Below are 19,922 nucleotides of genomic sequence, written 5' to 3'. Positions count from 1 at the left end.
TAAGGTATGTATTATAGTCCAAAGCCACACAGATTTTTCTCTTCAACCAGCAGCACTGCCTTAGTTGCTAGTGAGACTGGCGTACCTCCAAGTTTAAATGAGCTATATGTGTCCGTAAAACTTTTTTTCTTTACGCCTGTATAAGAACTTACTATGTTTTTCCTTATAATGAACTCCATTTATCTGGCATGCACAGACACGTGTAGTGGTGCATGCGTTACTTCAAGGTTGAAGAAGAAAATGTGATTTTTGTAATGGATAAGCACATGCAGCGTGACCTTCCATAGCTGTGCATTTTACAGATAGAGTGAGAGAGAACTCTGTGTAAAATTGTGCTTTACATGTAGAGTGGAATTTTCAAAGGCTTGTAATTTATTTAAACAAAATCCGTTTTCTCCAGAAAATTCTACTCAGTGCTTTATGAGCATAGGACAAGTCTGAAGGTTTTTTTGGAATAATGGTTATTTTTTGCTGTTTTTCATAACTGAAAGTTTCTCCAATGGCTGCTGAATGACATTCCTCAGAGAAATTCAGGAAGAACTACCTTTTTTCAAAAGGGCTGCCATTTCCTGCAATGGGATTTGGGCTGCAGGTGCCTCTGTTGATAAATAGGCTGTCTTTTGAATTGGTCACCAAATGGGAGTGAAGCCTTCAGGGAAGATCATCCTCACTGGAAACCATGATTGGTGATGGCCAAGCCAGAAGAGGGCATCCTAGTTCATGGTTCTCAATCCGATTGAGAACATAAGGAGATGACAACCATTTTGAAAGACGGCAGTTTTGTGAACTTCTCTGAAGAAAGTTTATGAAGAATGACAGAAAATAAACATGAATCGTTAAGACTTCTTCAAATGTAGCCAATGCACACAACTTCAGTGAGTTTTAACATGGGAAGTCTGAATTTGCATTATTTCCATTAATAACATTCAGAACAAAAAAAGGTCTGAAAAAATTTAGCATCCTTTAAGACCCATCTTAAATTATTTTTTAACACCTAAACTAATAGGTTTGCTTGTGAATTCTCAGAAAACCCATTCTGTGCTCAAAAAGTGGTGCCGTACGTTTTTAGGAGAATACTTAGTACTCTTCATATATAAGAGGCTGAATTCCTATTTTAAATGCAAAACTCAATTCAGCCTTCACCATGGAACCACGACCACCTCTGTCAAAACACTGGTTTTGCCTTCTGTTCTTCTGTGTGAGGGGAATCAGCATTTTGGGTCTTTTCAGAAGGCAGATGCTGTGTCCCCTTGGGGGTAGAGCCTTACACCACACTGCGGGTGACCCCTTATTCTCCTTCTCCCGAGTTCATCGCCTTAGCAGAAGTCATGCACTCAGCTCTGAGGACTAGAGAAACTCTCATGTTGCTAAGCAGTGGTGCCTCTCCTCTCTTCTCCCAACAAGGGGTGCTGTTGAACCACACACTGAACTCTTGGGGAGGAGCACATGGCATTGATCTTGTTAGTCTTTCTTGCTGTCTGCTCTGGTTGGCACCTTGTTTTGAAATATGTCTTTTTCTAAATTTGAGTCCCTCTTTTCATTACCCAATTCTTGACCAAGTGACTGACAGTGTCCCCTATTTTTCTTTCTTGCTCTGGTTGATCTTGCATCATTTAAATTGCTGGTGACATTTTGCAGTTTCCATTAGTGAAGAATAGTCCTTACTCTGCTCCTGTCTCTTCTTTTCATTCTGTTACAGTTCAGGAAATACCAGATATTGTCTCCAGAATAACCCAGTATATAGCCGGGGCAAACTGTGCACACCAGTTGCCTATTGCAGAAGCAATGTTGACATACAAACAGAAAAGGTACGTTATTTCAGTAATGGTTTCCAAAATATCAGGAAATCCACAGAGGATGGGGGAAACACCATTTCATTCTCTTGTTACACACAGATATAGCTGGCCACCTCAAAACCTTCTGAGAAACAACCTGTAAGAGTTGCACATTCACATCAAGAACTCTTTCAAGGAACAGTACCTGGCACTGTGAGTGTCATCAGCTAGATAGCAGATGACAAATCTAGAACAACCAGAAATGTGCCTTACTTTCTTCAGCACAGTTCATATATCTGAAGAGTAAAGAAGCCTGGAGGAACCTATACACCTGTTTGGTCTCTGGATGCAAAGGAATTCAGATATCTGGCTTTGCTTACAATGTCAGTGTCTGCATGTTTTGTGAGGGGGCGCTCTCAGACCTCAGAGCATGAACTCTGCCTAGCCCTCCACCAAGGTGTCTCCAAGGGGTCCTGGCCTCTGCCTCCCTCAGAATTGGTGCAAAAGCCTGGGTAGAGAATACTGCCTCAGCTCCTGTCTGACAACTGGGGGAAGGAGCTGCTCCTCTCCTTGGCAGCTACAGCATTATAGGGGTCCCATTCAGGATAGCTGGAGCTCACCAGGGTTTACTTCAACCTTGACATGGATATGCGGCTTGTGAGATGTGGGTTGAGAGGGGAGTACAGGAGTCAGCAAACAGGATAGGGGCAAAGGGGGAGTGGGGCAGAAGCGGCTGTGCCCACGTATGGCAGTGATGCTGGGGGACCTATGGAAGTAAGGCGCAATGTGGTGGCATAGGAGTTTTCCGATTAGTGACAAAAATCGGAAATATAGTGTATGTGCCACATGGGTGAAGTAAAGCTGAGTTTAATGATACTTCCTAAATTGGTGCAGAACTTGTGACTTTAATGGTACAGTGCTGTAGTTCCTTTGCATTCAATTTTTATAGGAGTAGAAGCTAAATTTACAAGGAGTAATTATTCGTTACTTTTCTTTCCTCTTTGGCAGCATATTTGTTTGCAATCCTCTAGTTGCTCCCCATTTCTTTCTGAAAGTAACTGAACTGGTTCATTGAAATCCTTAGTTCACTCCCATAGCCCGCACAGTTAGATATCTCTGGACCTGCGGATTAGTAAATATTTGAATACTCTAATTTGCTTTTCTCATTAGCTATATTTTAATGTCCCCCTTACTTCCTGCCCAAACTTTCTTCTGTAATATTAACCTAATAACAACACTTTAGCCATTTGGTTGCTTAATTATTGTAGTATCATGATTGATTGTCTCACTCCTGATTTATGAATGAAACTGCATTCTCTCCACAAATAGCAGGGAGAAATTCTAAATCTTTTTACTACAGCATTAACTTGTTCTAATATTGCTGCCTTTGTCTTTCCTGCATGCTTTAACTGTTGTATTCTTGTTCGGTTCCCCCTTGACTTCTCCATTTCTAGTTCCTGTTTATAACGAGCATGTCCATTTAACCAGTTTACCCACTTCGACTTTCTGCCATGCCCAGATTGGTTGATCTAAGAATCAAGTTTGCAAGTGGTACTTCGTTGAAAACATTCTGACATCTAGCTAGACATCATATGTATTTCCCTTGTCAACAGCCTGTGTAACCTCCTTACTCGGAGGATAATTCCATCTGAGATAAGCTATTCAGATTTCTTTAAAGCGTGCTGGTTTCTATTTACACCCATGTCTGTCCACTCCATTCCATCAAGCTATCTTTTACGATAGATTCCAGCAGTTCACGCGAGCCTGTAGTAAATCATAGTTACCTGACTCCCATCTTTTCCCTTTTTAAAGATAGGCTTGGCATCACACCTTTCAGGTCCTCTTGTTGCACTGTGCCTGAAGCCATGCAGAGATTGCTTGGTCTGTCTGTGGCTACTTTGAAGTGAAATAATGAAGAATTTTATTTGGCTCCTCAACCATTGCCACAGGCCCTCACTCCCTGGTATCTTTACTTCCTGGCTAAAATGTGAGGTTTTTAGAGTTTCTAAAATCTATTTATGGGTCTGTTCAAACAACTTCTGCTTTCAGACAAGTACCACATAGGAAATTAGAGAGGTTAGAGATGCAATTTATCACATGGAGTGATGGGAAATTATCTCCTAGCTCTGGTTTCCTTCAGAAATGGTGCTCACTGATGGCAGTGACTTGAGGGAATTATTTCTTAAAGTAACATACAAGTAGGACTCTGTTAGCACTATCTAAAGGAATGTATTGCTTTCTATCATAAGTATAATAACGTGTTCATTTTTTCTTTTGGTTGCTTTCTGAAAAGGAAAAAGAGCTTTCATTTTGATTTTACCATAAGGTATCCTTCTTTAGGTTCCCTTCTCCATTCTGTACCTTCTATACTTTTCCTGGGCTGGTCTTTTATGCCTTGTTTAACAGCTCCTGCGGGTCTGGGATGCTTAACTTGTGCTTCAAATTAAATTATGTTTGTTCCTTTTCAAACTCCTGCCTCTGGTGGCAGAATGCACTGTTCCAAGGACCACAGAGCCAATTGTTTGGGGAGCCAAAATGCAGGTTTCACAGGAAATAGATTTAAGAATAGAAATGTTATCCAGAAAATAAAGAGTTTGGCCAATGTCACTTGAGGGCATGAGAATGTGAAAGTGCAGCTAGCCAGTCTGGTTCCTACTCTCAAAACTGAGTTAATCAAATGGTGTTAATAGGTAACGTATGTAAAAGTGATTTGGAATTATGAAGTATTTTGGTTTTAATATGTCAGTACAGGTAAGGTTATTATAAATGTGGCTTTTATGTTGGTCATGTGCCTTTTATCTTCTAGGTAACACTTCAGTCACAGCTATTATGGGGTTTACGGTAGTGTATGAAGGATCCACACTAAACCAAGGTTTTAAGTGTCACCGTTAGTGTAATTTTAAAGAATGTTCTTTGCTCCCAACAATGGCAACAAGTGTACTGCTAAGTGTACGTCTATACTAGGATAAAAGCTCTGTGACACAGCCGTGACTGACCCAGGCCAGCTGACGGGCTGCAGAGCTAAAAGTTGCTGAGCCTGAGCTCCGGGGCCATCCACTATTGCAGCGTCCTAGGGCTCAGATTCCAGCCTGAGCCTGGATGTCTGCCAAGCAATTTTTTAGCCCGCCAGCCCAAGTCTGCTGATCTGGGCCAGCCACAGGTTTTTTTTATCCCTGGGTAGACATTCCCTTAGACTGCAGGTTTTGGAACCTCTTCAGCTGGAGTAGAACTGTGTGGGTCTTTCAAGATTACAGGCCAGTGGTTCCCTTCCCCATAACAAGTTGAAAGAAGAGAAATGTAGCTCCTGGAATGGCAGACTCCATAAATTCAGACTAGCTTTTGCATATTCCTCAATCTAAGACAAGGTGGTGGGGAGGGCAAATGAGAATGTAGCAAGAGTAGCAGGAGGTATTTGGTTCTCTAACCCTAGTTGGTGTTTGTGGTCTGACAGACTCTGCATTCTGCCCCAGTTCTGAGTGGTCCAGTGACCTCTGTTCAGCGTTCCAGTCACAAGGCCTTGTAGAGCTCTCCATCTCCCTACTGAGCCGAGGGAAACAACTTCTTCAAAGCTACTCGTCCTTTGTGAGGGTCTGTGCTGAAGGCAGCAGCTCTATTCTATAAGCTCACAGAAAATTGCTTTTTAGAAACACTTTAAAAATCTTCCCAGCATCCTGACACTTGCTCAGTTAAACAAGCTCTAGTGATTTGAGAACACCAAAACCAGAGAGAGAAACCAGTCTCCAGAACTTAGCCATATGTAATGAGCTGCTTTATAACTTGTTTTCTGCCAATTGATCCTAACTTAATTGACTTCTGCTCTCCTTCCCACCCAACCCCCCCTCCCACTTGTTTTGTTTGTCATGGCAAGACTGAAGCATGTACTGCCTGTGATAGACTGCATATTGTCTGAAAGCTTTGCCCCGTTTCTTTGGAGCATCCGCTGACCTTCCCAAAATACAGAGACTGGGGGAGAGGAAGGGGTTTAGGGAGAAAATGATTTGCTGTATTTTGTCTCTTCTGGGTGACGTACTCTGTGTGGGTGGGTGGGTGGCGGTGGTGGTGGTGTTGGGGGGAGGAGGAGAAGAAATGATTTAGTTATGGAATAGCTGAAGACTGCTGCAGTCCAGATGAGATTAAATGGTATCAATGGGAAGGGTCATTTACTTACCATGTAGCTAGTGATCTTTAACCTAATGCTGATGACCAGTCCTCATGCAGACTGACTACACCCAAAATGTGGGTTGAGGGAGCTACACTGCTCAGGGCTGTGAAAAATTTCACTTTCTATAATGTAGCTAGGTCACCCAAACCCCACTAGAAGAACTATTCCATCAGCCTAGCTACTGTCTCGTGAGGAGGTGGATTTACATCAGTGACGGAAAAACCATTCTAGGGCTGTAGTAAGTGTCTATACGACCAGCACTACTGGTGCATAGCTGTGTTGCTGTAGCACCTTCAGGTTTAGACATATTCTGTTCTCTAGAAGGAAATACTCTGTTGTACAGTACTTAGGAATTTTTGTAGGCTTTAGTCCTCATAGTTGGAATAATTTGTCTGCCAGTGATAACTCTCAATAGTTGTCTAGCCAGGTCATTGAGCATTCACTGGCAGTAGACAACGAAGTCAGTATTACCCATGGTAATTCCAAGTCCACTACAGTTTGCCTCTTGGGGCTTCTGGATCTCATTTGCATGAATCTAGGCTGCAGCTTGGCTTTGGAAATGAAAGCACTGCTCACTTGTATTGGGGAGTCTGTCATTTACGCCTCTTTAAAAATGTAGAGTATGTTTGTGATCTGTAAATAAATTCTCTCCTGCTCCCATATTTCAAACTGAATGGCCCCAGTTGTCATTCCATGTATTAAAAAAAGCAGACTGAGTAGAAGGGTGAGCAGAGAATGTGCCAGAAGAGTAACACAACCTGCACCCTCCTCTCCCACTCCCAAGCCATGCTCTTCCTGGCATGTTGGTAGTTGTGTGGGGTGTGGTAGCAGTCCTTCCCCATGTCTGAAAAAGGGAGGTGTTTTGAAATACTGTGAAGTCAGCTCCCTGGACAGGAAGAAGTGGAAGTGACACTAGTACGGGCCTGCTGCTTTTGATGAGGTCCCCCTTACTGGTCACCAGAGAGCTGATTGGCTACAGGCCAGTATGTCAATGCAGGGTATTGCTGACCCTGGTCAGAGAAGGTTGTGGCATATAGGACCGCTGTGGCATAGAAAGCTGCCCTGTTCAGTAGGTGTTAGCTACACCAGCAACCTTGTACCAGTGCCAGGCCTATCCACTGGAGGTGGCACTACTGACCTGGCTGCTGCAAGGCAAGACCCCATGCCCTCGCTGTACCATGGTAATTAATGCTGCCAGAGCACCTCACGTGCCAGTGAGCACTGAGCAGCACAGGATATCTGAAAGACATTTCCCCTCGCTGGGGGGACACTTCCCCAGGGCCTGGCACCCAGCATGGTCTCTTTCAAAGCGCAGGCTCTGAAGCTGCCAAATTGTATGCTGGAATCTAGGTGCAACTCGGGGGAGCCTACAGTGCCAGCTTTGTTCCTCCTCCCCCCCTCCCTCCCTGAACCATGCCTCTTTTTGGCTCAGCCATGCCCGCCTGTTACGGTTGGCATTGGTGAGAACTTGATGGAAACCTGCACTTGATGGAAACATGACAGCATTTCCTCTCTGGGGCACTCTGAGGGAATAGACTCATAGACTTTAAGGTCAGAAGGGACCGTTATGATCTTCTAGTCTGACCTCCTGAAAAACGCAGGCCACAGAATCTCACCCACCCACTCCTGTAACAAACTCCTGACCTATGTCTGAGCTATTGAAGTCCTCAAACCATGGTTTAAAGACTTCAAGGTGCAGAGACTCCTCCAGCAAGTGACCCGTGTGCCACGCTGCAGAGGAAGGTGAAAAACCCCCAGGGCCTCTGCAAATCTGCCCTGGAGGAAAATTCCTTCCCAACCCCAAATATGGTGATCAGCTAAATCCTGAGCATGTGGGCAAGACTCACCAGCCAAACATCCAGGAAAGAATTCTCTGTAGTAACTCAGATCCCACCCTATGTAGTGTCCCATCACAGGCCATTGGGCATATTTATCGCTAATAGCCAAAGACCAATTAATTGCCAAAATTAGGCTATCCCATCATACCATCCCCTCCATAAACGTATCAAGCTTAGTCTTGAAGCCAGATATGTCTTTTGCCTCCACTGCTCTCCTTGGAATGCTATTCCAGAACTTCACTCCTCTGATGGTTGGAAACCTTCGTCTAATTTCAAGTCTAAACTTCCTGATGGCTAGTTTATATCTATTTCTTCTTGTGTCCAAATTGGTACTGAGCTTAAATAATTCCTCTCCCTCCCTGGTACTTATCCCTCTGATATATTTATAGAGAGCAATCGTATCTCCGCTCAGCCTTCTTTTGGTTAGGCTAAACAAGCCAAGCTCTTTGAGTCTCCTTTCATAAGACAGATTTTCCATTCCTCGGATCATCTTAGTGTATCTTAGAATAATTTGACCTCTCCGAACTATGTAGCAGGGGGTAAATGGGGCTGAAATGTGATGTTTTACTACATTCTATTGTATTCTCATGATCGCCGATAGCTGCATTCCAGGAAAAGATGCTGGTTTTGCAAGGGCTTATGGTCACTCTAATAAGAATTTTACGTCTTTCGGGAGACCAAGAACACTCAAATGCAGTGTGCTACTGTGGCACAGATGCAGCCTATAGCATGGTCTGAAGTTGCAGAGAGAGACTGAAATGCTTCCCACCCACAGGGAGAAATCGAATTTGGAAGTGAATCTTCCAAAGCATCAAAATGACTTTTGGCCATTTCATCCATTTATTCACAATGCAAATTGATGAAATCAAAACCAGTATTTTTGTGACCATCAGCTGCAGTGACTTAGCAGCAAGCACTGATGTCCTCATCCCTAAGGATGAGAATTCTGGGGTGTGGAGTGACTGCCCTGCATGATGATGATGCTGGCACTTGGCCTACAACCAGTGTAATGGGCCACAAGAACATCACCTGCAGGGACAGAATTGCCACCCCTTTCTCCAGCTGCCTATATGGGGGCATGGCTGGAACTGAGAGCCTGGTTTTGGACCTTCGACTGTAAAGTCAAGCCCGCTCCGATACATTCAGTGTCACACTCTATTAAAGTTACATTTATAGTGTATAAAGAGTTAATAAGTGTTTTAATATAAGGCTAACAATTGACTAACCAACCTTAAGTACTTTTCTGGCATCTATCACTGTAATAGGTTAGTGCCTCACAATCTTAGTGCCTTTAACCTTCCCATCCCTGTGACTAGAAAAGTGCTGTTATCCCCCTTTGCAGGTCAACCGGTTACTTAAACATCTTCTGCTGATTTGATTGCCCTCTGTAGCATATTCCTCATGTCTGTAACAGTCTGAGAACACCTGTTAATTGTTTATCCACCCTTTATAAATGGAAACTTAATATAAAGTGACCACGTTTTGCAAAATCAGGGCAGCTGTTCAATTTTTTTACTCTCATATTTAAAACCCCTGTAGTTCTAGGTTACCCTTCTTGACTGTTACTATTTCATCAAAACCTTTTCTAATGCAAACTAGGCCTTCGTTGGTCTTGTTTAGTCAGGCGAAGCAGCCCTGATCCCCTGTTCTTTCATTTTCTTTTGGACAGAGGCTGGCTTGTAAGGCTTATTCCCCACTGATTGTTCGGAGAAGGGAGGGAGACCAGCAGCCCCCAATTCCAGCTCCTGCCAGTCTGATCCAACCTCAAGAACCAGAAGTTAAATACAAGAGAAGTGTCAGACGAAGGAGCCTGGGACTGTGGTTTTCAAAGCCATTTTAAAAAACAAAAAACAAAAAAACCCCACACCATAGAATTGCTTGTTCCGATATCGAATCCGATATGCATTGTGGCGAGTACTTCAGTACTTCCTAGCAGTCCTGATTACTGGTACATTACAAGGTTGGGCATTCAGTCATCTCTTAGCTAACTGCTAAGGCTTTCTGTGGCACTCATTGTTTCTGAGCGCCACTTATACGTATGTCAGTCCATCCATCCTGCTGGTGTTTCTCTATTAAAATAATTAATAGACATAAAAATAAGTAAACTTCTATACTCTCCAAAAGAACAATATTTAAAGAAGAGCGCCTTCTTCCAAACTAAGTGATTTTGGGTTAATGCTTCTAGCTGAAATCTGTTCAGTTGTCATTTTAAGAACCATTAACCAACTGTCGAGCAGTAGTTAAGAAAAGAACCATTACTTGCCATTTAAAATGGGCAAACTACTATTTTAGAATCACCAATGTCTCAGCTTTCCCTGGAAGGATTCTGCTCTGGTACTCAGCGTTTGTCCTCAGCAGAACTGAACAAGTGTTCTGCTGCAACAGCGTTTGGTTTGGGTTTTTTAGTGCTTAAAGAGAACTTGAATAGCAGCAAGATTAAGAAGCATGATACTCTGGTACTTTCATCATTCCATTGAGTGGCCAGCAGTGTGAGGCTGCCAGATGAGGACAGCTCTTATCTACTGTAGCTGAGGAAGGAAAGGACTGAGATTCCATTGCTGTTTTATCCCAACAGCTCTACAACTTCCATTGTCCGTTTGAGATTTCTCAGGGACATGGATCAATAGCACTTCCCAGTTTCTCTGCTGTGTACTCTAGGAGGATTTGTTCAGGGACGTTTCTAGAGGTTACATGGCAAGGGCTGGCACTGGAGTTAAAAGGGTGTGATGGAAAGCCTAGATAAAGGACATGGGGGTCTGTATAATTAGTTCTTGCTCAGCGTGGATGAAGCATGAAGAAAATGGCTGGGTTGGGAAGTGAGCGGAGCCTTGGTTCCACCCCAACACTCCTACCAGCTGAGCCAGTGCAAGGGTAAGTTGCACCGTAAGAAGGGCTATGGTAAAACACCCCCTGCCCCTGAAGCAGGGAGGGAGTTGTGCCTGAGTCACACATCCCTCAGCTGCATGCCACCCCTTACACAGGGCTGGGAGGAAGCTGTCTAGCCAGTCCGACTTGTGCAGTTGTCAGCATTTTTCGTGTTTCCACGTCTTTTCAGAGGATCTGCTGCAGAGAGCACTACAGGGTGGCTTGTTTCTTTTGATGGACTCCATGTCTTGAGTGTTTGAGCTACGCTCTGCAGTAGTCCAGGCTACTGCAAACGCCTTTTTTGCCGGAGTGCAAAGCTCCCGGCATTCAAAAATCATGAGATTTAAAACTCTCCCACCTGCTTTCTTCGACTTCAAATTCAGCCTCAGATGTGCACGCACACATTTCAGGCCTCTCCACTGGCCCTTTCCTGACCTCTGCCATTCTGTCCCCATCCCTGCACCTCTCGTAGTGTCCCTCCATGGTGCCCTAGAGGTTTTTTTCCCCACCAAGCATCATAGTTACTTTCCCTTCCTCCTCTCCTACCCATCATTTCTCTCTCTTGTCTCCCTGCCTCCCAAGTGTGCCTCCTGCTCCCACTCCTTCCTCTGTACCACCACAGATCTCTTCTCTCCCCTCCTCCATGTTTCGAATACTGGGCAGGGCTGATATGCCACCTCCTTCAAAGTATAAGTCATGTCATCGCTGCATTTGGGGCTGTACGTGAGACATCTCATCTGTGTCCCTTTACACTGTCTGGGGGAGCCATCTGCCTCTCCTCCCAGCCCTTCTGAAGTCACTATTTCCAGTTCACTACCTAAATGTCAGTGATCTCCCAAGAGCACTCTGTTCCCAGTCTGGGCTTGAGCTTTGTTTGCGCTGTGTGTCTCACTCAGGGTGTAAGCTCCTTGTGGCAGGGGTTACCTGTTCTTGTGCATGTGTGTGTCTGGTGCTACACAAGTAAGGTGTCATGGCTTGTTAACCCATGGCAGGCTAACTGCTTTAGTGATTCTGGGATTTGCAAGGTATGCCACTCGACTGCAAAGTGGGACTCGTGAAGGCAATGTGTTCCGAGAGCTACAGTTATTAGTAAGTAACCTGCAGGTCTCTGTATTGCTGGTGATGTATGTTGTGGCACGGGTTCATTTCTTTGCAGTAGGAGGTCATGTGTATGAGCGTAGCTACTGCCATGTCATTAAAGCATGTTTCTCTCTCTACAAAAAACAGCGAGGGAGTGGGGGGCGGGGGGGAGGAAGCTTCCCATTTTATTTTAAGAAGATTCCTGAGGAGGTACAATGCTCCCCAGCCAGTGTGGGCTCTCAGAATATTATCAGAGGGATGCTGAGAGAAGAAATAGAATTGGTGCTTGCACATTTTCAGTTCCTGCTGCATGCTTGATTGAAACAGTAACGTGAATTTTTTGTCTCAGCATTGAAAGAACTCCTTATTAATCACTCTCTCCTCGTTGCTTCTAGCCCTGATGAAGAATCGTCCCAGAAGTTCATTCCCTTTGTTGGGGTGAGTATTTGCTTTGATGTGCAGGTTAAAGTTTGGTGAATTTCATAAAACAAGGTTGATTATTAACAATCTCACTTGAATCCATAAATTCTGAAGCCCAAAAGGGATGATTAGATCATCCAGTCTGACATTCTATGGCATAACACAGGCCATAGATTTTCACGTAGTTGCCCCTGTCCTGAATCCAGTGCTTGTCTTTGACTAGAGCAAATCTTCCAGAAATGCACCCACTATTGATCTGAAGACTTCAAGAGATGAAGAATCTATCACCTATCAGCCCATCTCCTCTTTAAAAAGAGAAACTTACCAGTAAAGCCCTTCCTGAAATTGAGCTGAGGATTTACTTGGAAAACTGTTCAAGTTGAGAAAAGTTTTACTCTTTTCTCTCTGCAACCAACTCTTGGCATTTCATATTACACATTTGCGTACCACTTTACCTGTAGCTGCACAGAATTGTGTGGTACCTAGTGCGTGGTAAATAGAATCATAGGACTGGAAAGGATCTCGAGAGGTCATCTAGTCCAGTCTCCTGCACTCATGGCAGCACAAAGTATTATCTAGAGTTTAGACCATTCCTGACAGGTAAATAAATGCCCTAAAATGAGAAGTGTTATGCAAAGCAAATCTAATGCTCAGAAAAGCAAGTCTTTATTTAAATAAACTTTTAAGTATAAAATTGAATCACTTTTTAAAGCCAGGACACACACAGTTAACAGCCTCAAATGTTACCCTGCCAGCATAATATTGCATATAAAGGAATTTAACTTTTATTCAAATTTTTTTACCCAATAATCTCAAAATGAAAACATGCCCTTTTTGAAAAAGAAACCTACAAATTATATAGCTGCATTTTTTAAGGCTCTTTAAAAGGGAGTGGAGGGTGGATTAGCCCATCCCCTCATTGTTTTGTTTGCCCATTATGCCTAATTTCCAAGACACCAATTTTGGTCCATTGATTTCCAGTCCCACACTTGTTTGAGTTATGCCTGGTACAATCCTGGAGTTATATTAGCATTCCTTTTTAGCTGTCCCCTTTTGCATCTTTTCCCACCAGCACTTGTTGCAGGTTATTGTGACCCTTCATGAATTTTCATTCACTTTCCACAGTTGAGCTCACAATTAGGTTAAATGTGTAGGCCTGGTTATCAGAACAGACCACACTGAAAACACGCCCATTGGGGTGGCAATTCCCACATAGAATTTCTTTTGAGGCTCTGTTGAATCTTTTTAAAATCCATTAATATGTTGAACTAATAGGACTAGTTATTGAGTGGTACTAGGCCAAACACTTTAAAGAGGCCCAAGTATATTATCGCAATGCAGGTACCCTTATCAACCAAACTTACAACTTCATCCAAAAATTCAAGTTTGACAAAGAGCTATTTTCCTTTAACTCAAGCTGGTTTTGGAATACTTTGTATGAAATCTGCTAACCTTCCAGTTTTCTCAGTACTAGTGTTTTAATGTTCAAAACATGTGACTGAGAGCTGGGTGACTGTGGCCCAACATCCAGCCTATATCTAAATCTTGCATTTCTTTCTGCATAACATCTCTAAGATCCAGCCTTTCCCCTCCTATCCATCCACACAGCTAAAGTTCTTCTCCAGGCTCTCATCTCATGTTTTGATTACTGCAACATCCTTCTCTCTGGCCTTGGCAAGATTGCATTTGTCCTGCTGTTACCCATTCAGAATATTGCTGCAAAAATTATTTCCTAGTTCATCACTAATCATGTCATCCCCCTCTCTTTTTAATCCTTGCCCTGGCTCCCCCTTCTCTATCATGTCAAACACAAGCTTCCCTTCTCCACTTTCTAGGCGCTGCAGTCAATCCCCAGCCTATCAGCTCTCGTTTGCTATCGAGCTGTCAGTGCTCTTCTATTGGCCCGTGATACCAACCTCCAGTGCCCACTTGTTAGATGTTCCCACTGGCACCTTTGTACTGTCTCCCATGCTGCCCCTCACGCCTGGGAAAAGCTCTCTCATGAACATCCGAAACCCTACCTCCTTCTCCACCTTCGACTCCCTCGTCAGAACTCTCCTTGGTCCTGAGGCCCACAAAGAACTTGACAGCCACTAAGTGGTTGGTGTGCAGAAACCATTGCTTATTATGCTGACCAATATTGTCTCATTGTTTACTTGTACTACACTGTCTGCCTAAACTGATGTTATCTCTGATCTTGCACTTAGATCATCAGCTCCTTTGGGTAGGAGGAGCCATCTTTTTGTTCTGTATGTACAGCACCTAGCACAATGGGGTTCTGGTCCATGATCCAGGCTCCTGGGTGCTATGGCTAAATTTTTAGTGAATGAGTCGCTATTCCCCTTACCCTGCCATTGTAGGCATGCTGAGAGAAATAGAAACTTTTGTGTTGCCTGCCCTTCTGGTGCTCTGATTCTCTTGCTGATGTGTTTCATAGCAATCGAGCAAACTTGCCTTTCTCGGGTTTACTTTTTTCTTGCTTAGGTTATTCAATCCTCTAACGTTTAAGGTTATAAAATTAAAAGGATTTATGCCTGAAAGGTTGACCTGTTGATTTATCTTCAGCCACTAGATGTCTCTATCAGAGGGGTAGCCGTGTTAGTCTGAATCTGTAAAAAGCAACAGAGGGTCCTGTGGCACCTTTGAGACTAACAGAAGTACTGGGAGCATAAGCTTTCGTGGGTCAGAACCTCACTTCTTCAGATGCAAGTAATGGAAATCTCCAGAGGCAGGTATATATCAGTGTGGAGATAACCTCATTATCTCCACACTGATATATACCTGCCTCTGAGATTTCCATTACTTGCATCTGAAGAAGTGAGGTTCTGACCCACGAAGTTGGATAGCCATTCACAGTCTTTGTTTAATCCTGATCTGATGGTGTCAAATTTGCAGATGAACTGGAGCTCAGCAGTTTCTCTTTGGAGTCTGGNNNNGAGATTTCCATTACTTGCATCTGAAGAAGTGAGGTTCTGACCCACGAAAGCTTATGCTCCCAGTACTTCTGTTAGTCTCAAAGGTGCCACAGGACCCTCTGTTGCTTTTTATAGATGTCTCTAGTGGTTTTTGTTGTATTCTAGTATCGGGGGTAGCCGTGTTAGTCTGTATCTACAAAAACAACCAGGAGTCTGGTGGCACCTTAAAGACTAACAGATTTATTTGGGCATAAGCTTTTGTGGGTAAAAAACTCACTTCTTCGGATGCATAGAGTGAAAGTTACAGATGCAGGCATTATATACTGACACATGGAGAGCAGGGAGTTACTTCGCAAGTGGAGAACCAGTGTTGACAGGGCCAATTCAATCAGGGTGGATGTAGTCCCCTCCCAGTAATGGATGAGGAGGTGTCAATTCCAGGAGAGGAAAAGCTGCTTCTGTAATGAGCCAGCCACTCCCAGTCCCTATTCAAGCCCAGATTAATGGTGTTAAATTTGCAAATGAATTTTAATTCTGCTGTTTCTCTTTGAAGTCTGTTTCTGAAGTTTTTTTGTTCAATGATAGTGACTTTTAAATCTGTAATAGAATGACCAGGGAGATTGAAGTGTTCACTTACTGGCTTACGTATGTTACCATTCCTGATGTCCGATTTGTGTCCATTTATTCTTTTGCGGAGGGACTGTCCGGTTTGGCCAATGTACATGGTAGAGGGGCATTGCTGGCACATGATGGCATATATAACATTAGTAGATGTGCAGGTGAATGAGCCCTTGATGGTGTGGCTGATGTGGTTGGGTCCTCTGATGTTATCGCCAGAGTAGATATGGGGACAGAGTAGGCAACGAGGTTTGCTACAGGGATTGGTTCCTGGGTTGGTGTTTCTGTGGTGTGGTGTCTAGTTGCTGCTGAGTATTTGCTTCAGGTTGGGGGGTTGTCTGTAAGCGACTAGTTCTTCCTCCTCCTGACCATCTTAAGTCAGCTTTTGTGTGTTTTGTGTAGATCAGTAGTACTTCCAGGTGTAAGTGTCAAAGTCCCAAACGCCTTAGAGCTCTTAGCAGGTCTTATCCTAAGGCTGACCTCTGGTTCAGGTTGACCTTGCTTTCACCTTCATGACTTTCTCTGTCCTAAGATCAGAGGGGTAGCCGTGTTAGTCTGAATCTGTAAAAAGCAACAGAGGGTCCTGTGGCACCTTTGAGACTAACAGAAGTACTGGGAGCATAAGCTTTCGTGGGTAAGAACCTCACTTCTTCAGATGCAAGGGGAAGTGAGGTTCTTACCCACGAAAGCTTATGCTCCCAGTACTTCTGTTAGTCTCAAAGGTGCCACAGGACCCTCTGTTGCTTCTGTCCTAAGATGTAGCCTTCCCAGGAAAACTGCCTTTGCAGCTCTACTGTTGATATACTCCTTTATTAACTGAGGTACTAATCTCCCTGAGGCTGTGAGGTGAATTACACTGACTTTTCCAAACTGACAAGTATTCTCATGACTTTGAGTGTCAAGCAAGCTCTGGGATCAATGAATTTTTCTGAGTCATGGCTTACTACTGGGTGTGTGTCTTTATGTGAAGTGTTTCAGCTCTCCTAATGAAAGGGAGAGGAGCTAAGATATTAGGCTTGAAGTGGTATGAACCCCACACACAATACAACTTTCAGGTTTTTATAAAGGTCTCCTCTTGACTTAAGTTTAGTTCTCATTGCAATCTGCCAAATAAAGTTTGAAGAATACTGGTTCAGCAGTTCTCACATTGACTGATTTTAAATGAGCATTGCTTCTCTATTTTAAATATGGGTGAAGAACATTCTCTCTTGAAAAAAGATTAAAACTTTCTATTTTGCATTCATAAAACTGCCAAGTTGAAACACACTAACTTGTTATTTATGAGCCCTTGGCACACTCTTTAGCCTCAGGGCCCTGGTCACACTCAAATTTAGGTAACTACATCCTGCTGTCCTGATTTCCCCCTCCAATTTCATAGATTAAACCCACAAGGAACCATTATGATCATGGGCCACAGAATTTCCCCTTGCAGTTCCTGCCTCAAGCTCAATAACTTGCAGGTGAACCAGAGAACATATTTTTAGAAAGAAATCCAATGTGGATTTGAAAGCCCTGAATTGATGGAGAATCCACGCCATTCTCTGGTAAGTGGCTGCAGGGATTGCCACCCTTACCTACAAAAACTTGTGGCTTTTTCCCAGTATGAATTTATGAAGTTTCCACTTTCAGCAAGTGGGTCGTTTTATCCCTTTGCTATCTTAGGGTATGTCTGTGCCAGAAACACTACAGCATCACAGCCGTAGTGACGGAAAGGGTGCTTCCCTTCCTGTGGTAAATCCACCCCTATGAGGGCTGGTCTCCACTTGAAATGCAGTGGCACAACTGCAGAGCTTCAGTGGAGACCCCACCTACGCCAACAGGACGGATTCTCCTGTCGGTGTAGGTAATCCATTTTACGAGAGGGGGTTGCTAGGGTGATAGAAGAATTCTTCTGTGACCTAGCGCTGTCTACACTGGGGGATAGATCAGCATAACTACGTGTCTCAGGAGTGTGAATTTTTCATACCCCCGAGTGACATAACTAGGTCAAAATAACTTTCTGGGGTAGACCAGCTCTTTGAGTCCTGTACTATTTATGTACTTCGACCATGTTCAAGTCATCTCTTAATCTTCTTTTTGTTAAGCTAAATAGATTGAACTGGTTTAATTTTTCACTGTACAGCAGGTTTCCAGGCTTCAACATCCTTCTTGTGGCTCTTCTCTGAACTCTTTTTAGTTTGTCGATATCCTTTTTGAAGTCAGACAACAGCACTGGATATAATATTCTAGTAATGGTTTTGCCAATGTTATATACAGAGGTAATTACACATCACCTATGTTCCCCTGCTTATACATCCAAGCATCATCTTAGCCCTCTTAGCCACAGTGTTGCAGTGCTGTCTTGATTTTTCTATGATTTTTTAAATCAATGTTATGTGCTACTAAGATACAGATGTGCAAGAACGTTATGTCAACACAACTCTCTCAAATCAAATTAGCTTAATCAAGAAACAATACCAAGTTTGTTTGAAAAGGCCTGTTTTTCATAAAACTTAACTGGCATTTAATTCTGCTACCATCTTTAATTCTTTACTGATTGCCTTATTTAACCATTCTATTATTGATTCCCAGCATTGATGTCAAGCTAATTGGCCTATAGTTACCCAGATGACCCCATTTACCCATTATAAATATTGGCACAACACTACCTTCCTTCCTCTGGAACTTCCCTAAAGTTCCAAGTTTATTTAAAATGAGCATTGAATGTTCATTTTGTTCCTTGGCCAAATCTTTTAAAACTGTTGGATGCAAGTTATATTGTCCTGCTGATTTTTAAACATTTTTAGCTTTAGAAGATGCTGTTTAACAGCCTCCTTAATTAATGTTTGTTTGGAAAGTGTTTCATCACTGTATATGAATACATCACCTGGCTTCTTTCCAAATACAGAGCAGGAATAGTTATTGAATGCTTCTTCTGCCTTATCTGTATCAGACAGTTTTATCATCTCACCTAGTGATAAATTCCTGATAAATTTAAAAAACATATTGTCCTTAACCCTACTAGTCATAGATTTTTTTCATTGACATGTTTAGCTTTCTTTATCTTGTATTGCATTTCATAACTTCTGATTTATATTTATCGCTGTTAACTTTTCCTTTTCCCCATTTGTTATACTTTGTCTTTATTTTGTATTGCTGCTTTCACTTCCCCGCTACACTAGGATTCTTTCATCAGTGAAGCCATCTTAAATGATTGTGGAATTGCGAATCAGATCATGTTCACTTGCACTTAGGTAACCACTGATTCTTAGTTCAGTGATCAATTCATCTTTATCCATCAGAATGAGAGGTCTAGTGTAGAATTAACTGGTATTGGTTGCATTAATTCTGGTGCTAGAAAATTATCATTTAGATACTGTTTTCTTCCTGGCTATCTCATAGTGTTGGGGTAAACTGTTAAACAGAAACTGTGTTACACCCCAGATGTGGCTGCATTTCGATGGTAGTTGAAGTGGTGTAGCCAAAAATGATTATCTGTTATCTTTCTGCTCCCATTCCTGTTTCTAGGAGCAGCAGGGGACCGGTATGGTCTGTGGTATAAGTTTGAGCAGTCTCAGGGTTGATTCAAGTTACACTGGCTGATAACTATCCCTAGGTTCCATGCCGCCTTTACAGGGAGACGGGACTGTTGTTAAGTTAGTACAGCTGGTTGTATGCCAGTCGGGGATTTCTATCCCCAGTAGAGTACTCCACTGCCTATTTGCACCATCTTTCTGGCCCTTTTGCATCACCAGAGTGATGGGAAAGGAATTTGTGAGTCTGAGCCTCTCGCTCACAGTTTTTCAAGTGATGGAGCCAACCAATACATATAAACTCAATTGTGTTTTCCATTCCAGGTGGTAAAGGTTGGAATAGTGGAACAGTCCTCAGCGACATCAGGTAATAGAACCTTTGCTTGCTTTTCATTGCTGTCGGTAGCATTCCAGATTGGAGCTGTAATATGAGAATGCCTGAATGCATGGGTTTAGTGGCGCAAGATCGGAGTTAGCAAGCATGTTAGGGCTTGTTGACAGGGAAAAAAGTTATACCAGTATAAGGTAGGGTGTGAATTTAAAGCGCTAAACTCCCCATGTGGATGTACTATTCTGGTATACTGTTTTTTCTGGTTTAGTTTGTACCTTTGGAAGCAGTTTAAGTTTGGCAGAAAAAATCCACTCTTATCCCAGAGTAAGTGTGTTCACATGGGGTGTTTATGCTGGTATAACTGGAAAAATTTCTATGTAGACAACCATTAAAAAAAAAAAGTGCA

General features: G+C 43.0%; 1 protein-coding gene across 2 annotated transcripts in view; it reads left to right on the top strand.

Annotated features, from left to right (window-relative positions):
• The window catches only part of PACS2 (phosphofurin acidic cluster sorting protein 2), a 188,045-nt gene that overhangs the window by 143,934 nt on the left and 24,189 nt on the right, over nt 1-19,922 (top strand). Inside the window, exons 18-21 of one of the 2 annotated variants that reach the window (XM_034778930.1) lie at nt 1,700-1,808; nt 4,069-4,101; nt 12,116-12,158; nt 19,510-19,552. In XM_034778930.1, coding sequence (XP_034634821.1) covers nt 1,700-1,808; nt 4,069-4,101; nt 12,116-12,158; nt 19,510-19,552 — 228 coding nt within the window. The remainder of the gene's footprint in view (nt 1-1,699; nt 1,809-4,068; nt 4,102-12,115; nt 12,159-19,509; nt 19,553-19,922) is intronic. The other variant, XM_034778929.1, reaches the window with a different exon arrangement.

The sequence above is a fragment of the Trachemys scripta genome, chromosome 8 (assembly GCF_013100865.1).
Source record: "Trachemys scripta elegans isolate TJP31775 chromosome 8, CAS_Tse_1.0, whole genome shotgun sequence".
In the NCBI taxonomy this organism is placed as follows: domain Eukaryota; kingdom Metazoa; phylum Chordata; order Testudines; family Emydidae; genus Trachemys; species Trachemys scripta.
The sequence above is the reverse complement of the archived record's forward strand: the minus strand, read 5'-3'. Positions and strand labels throughout refer to the sequence as shown.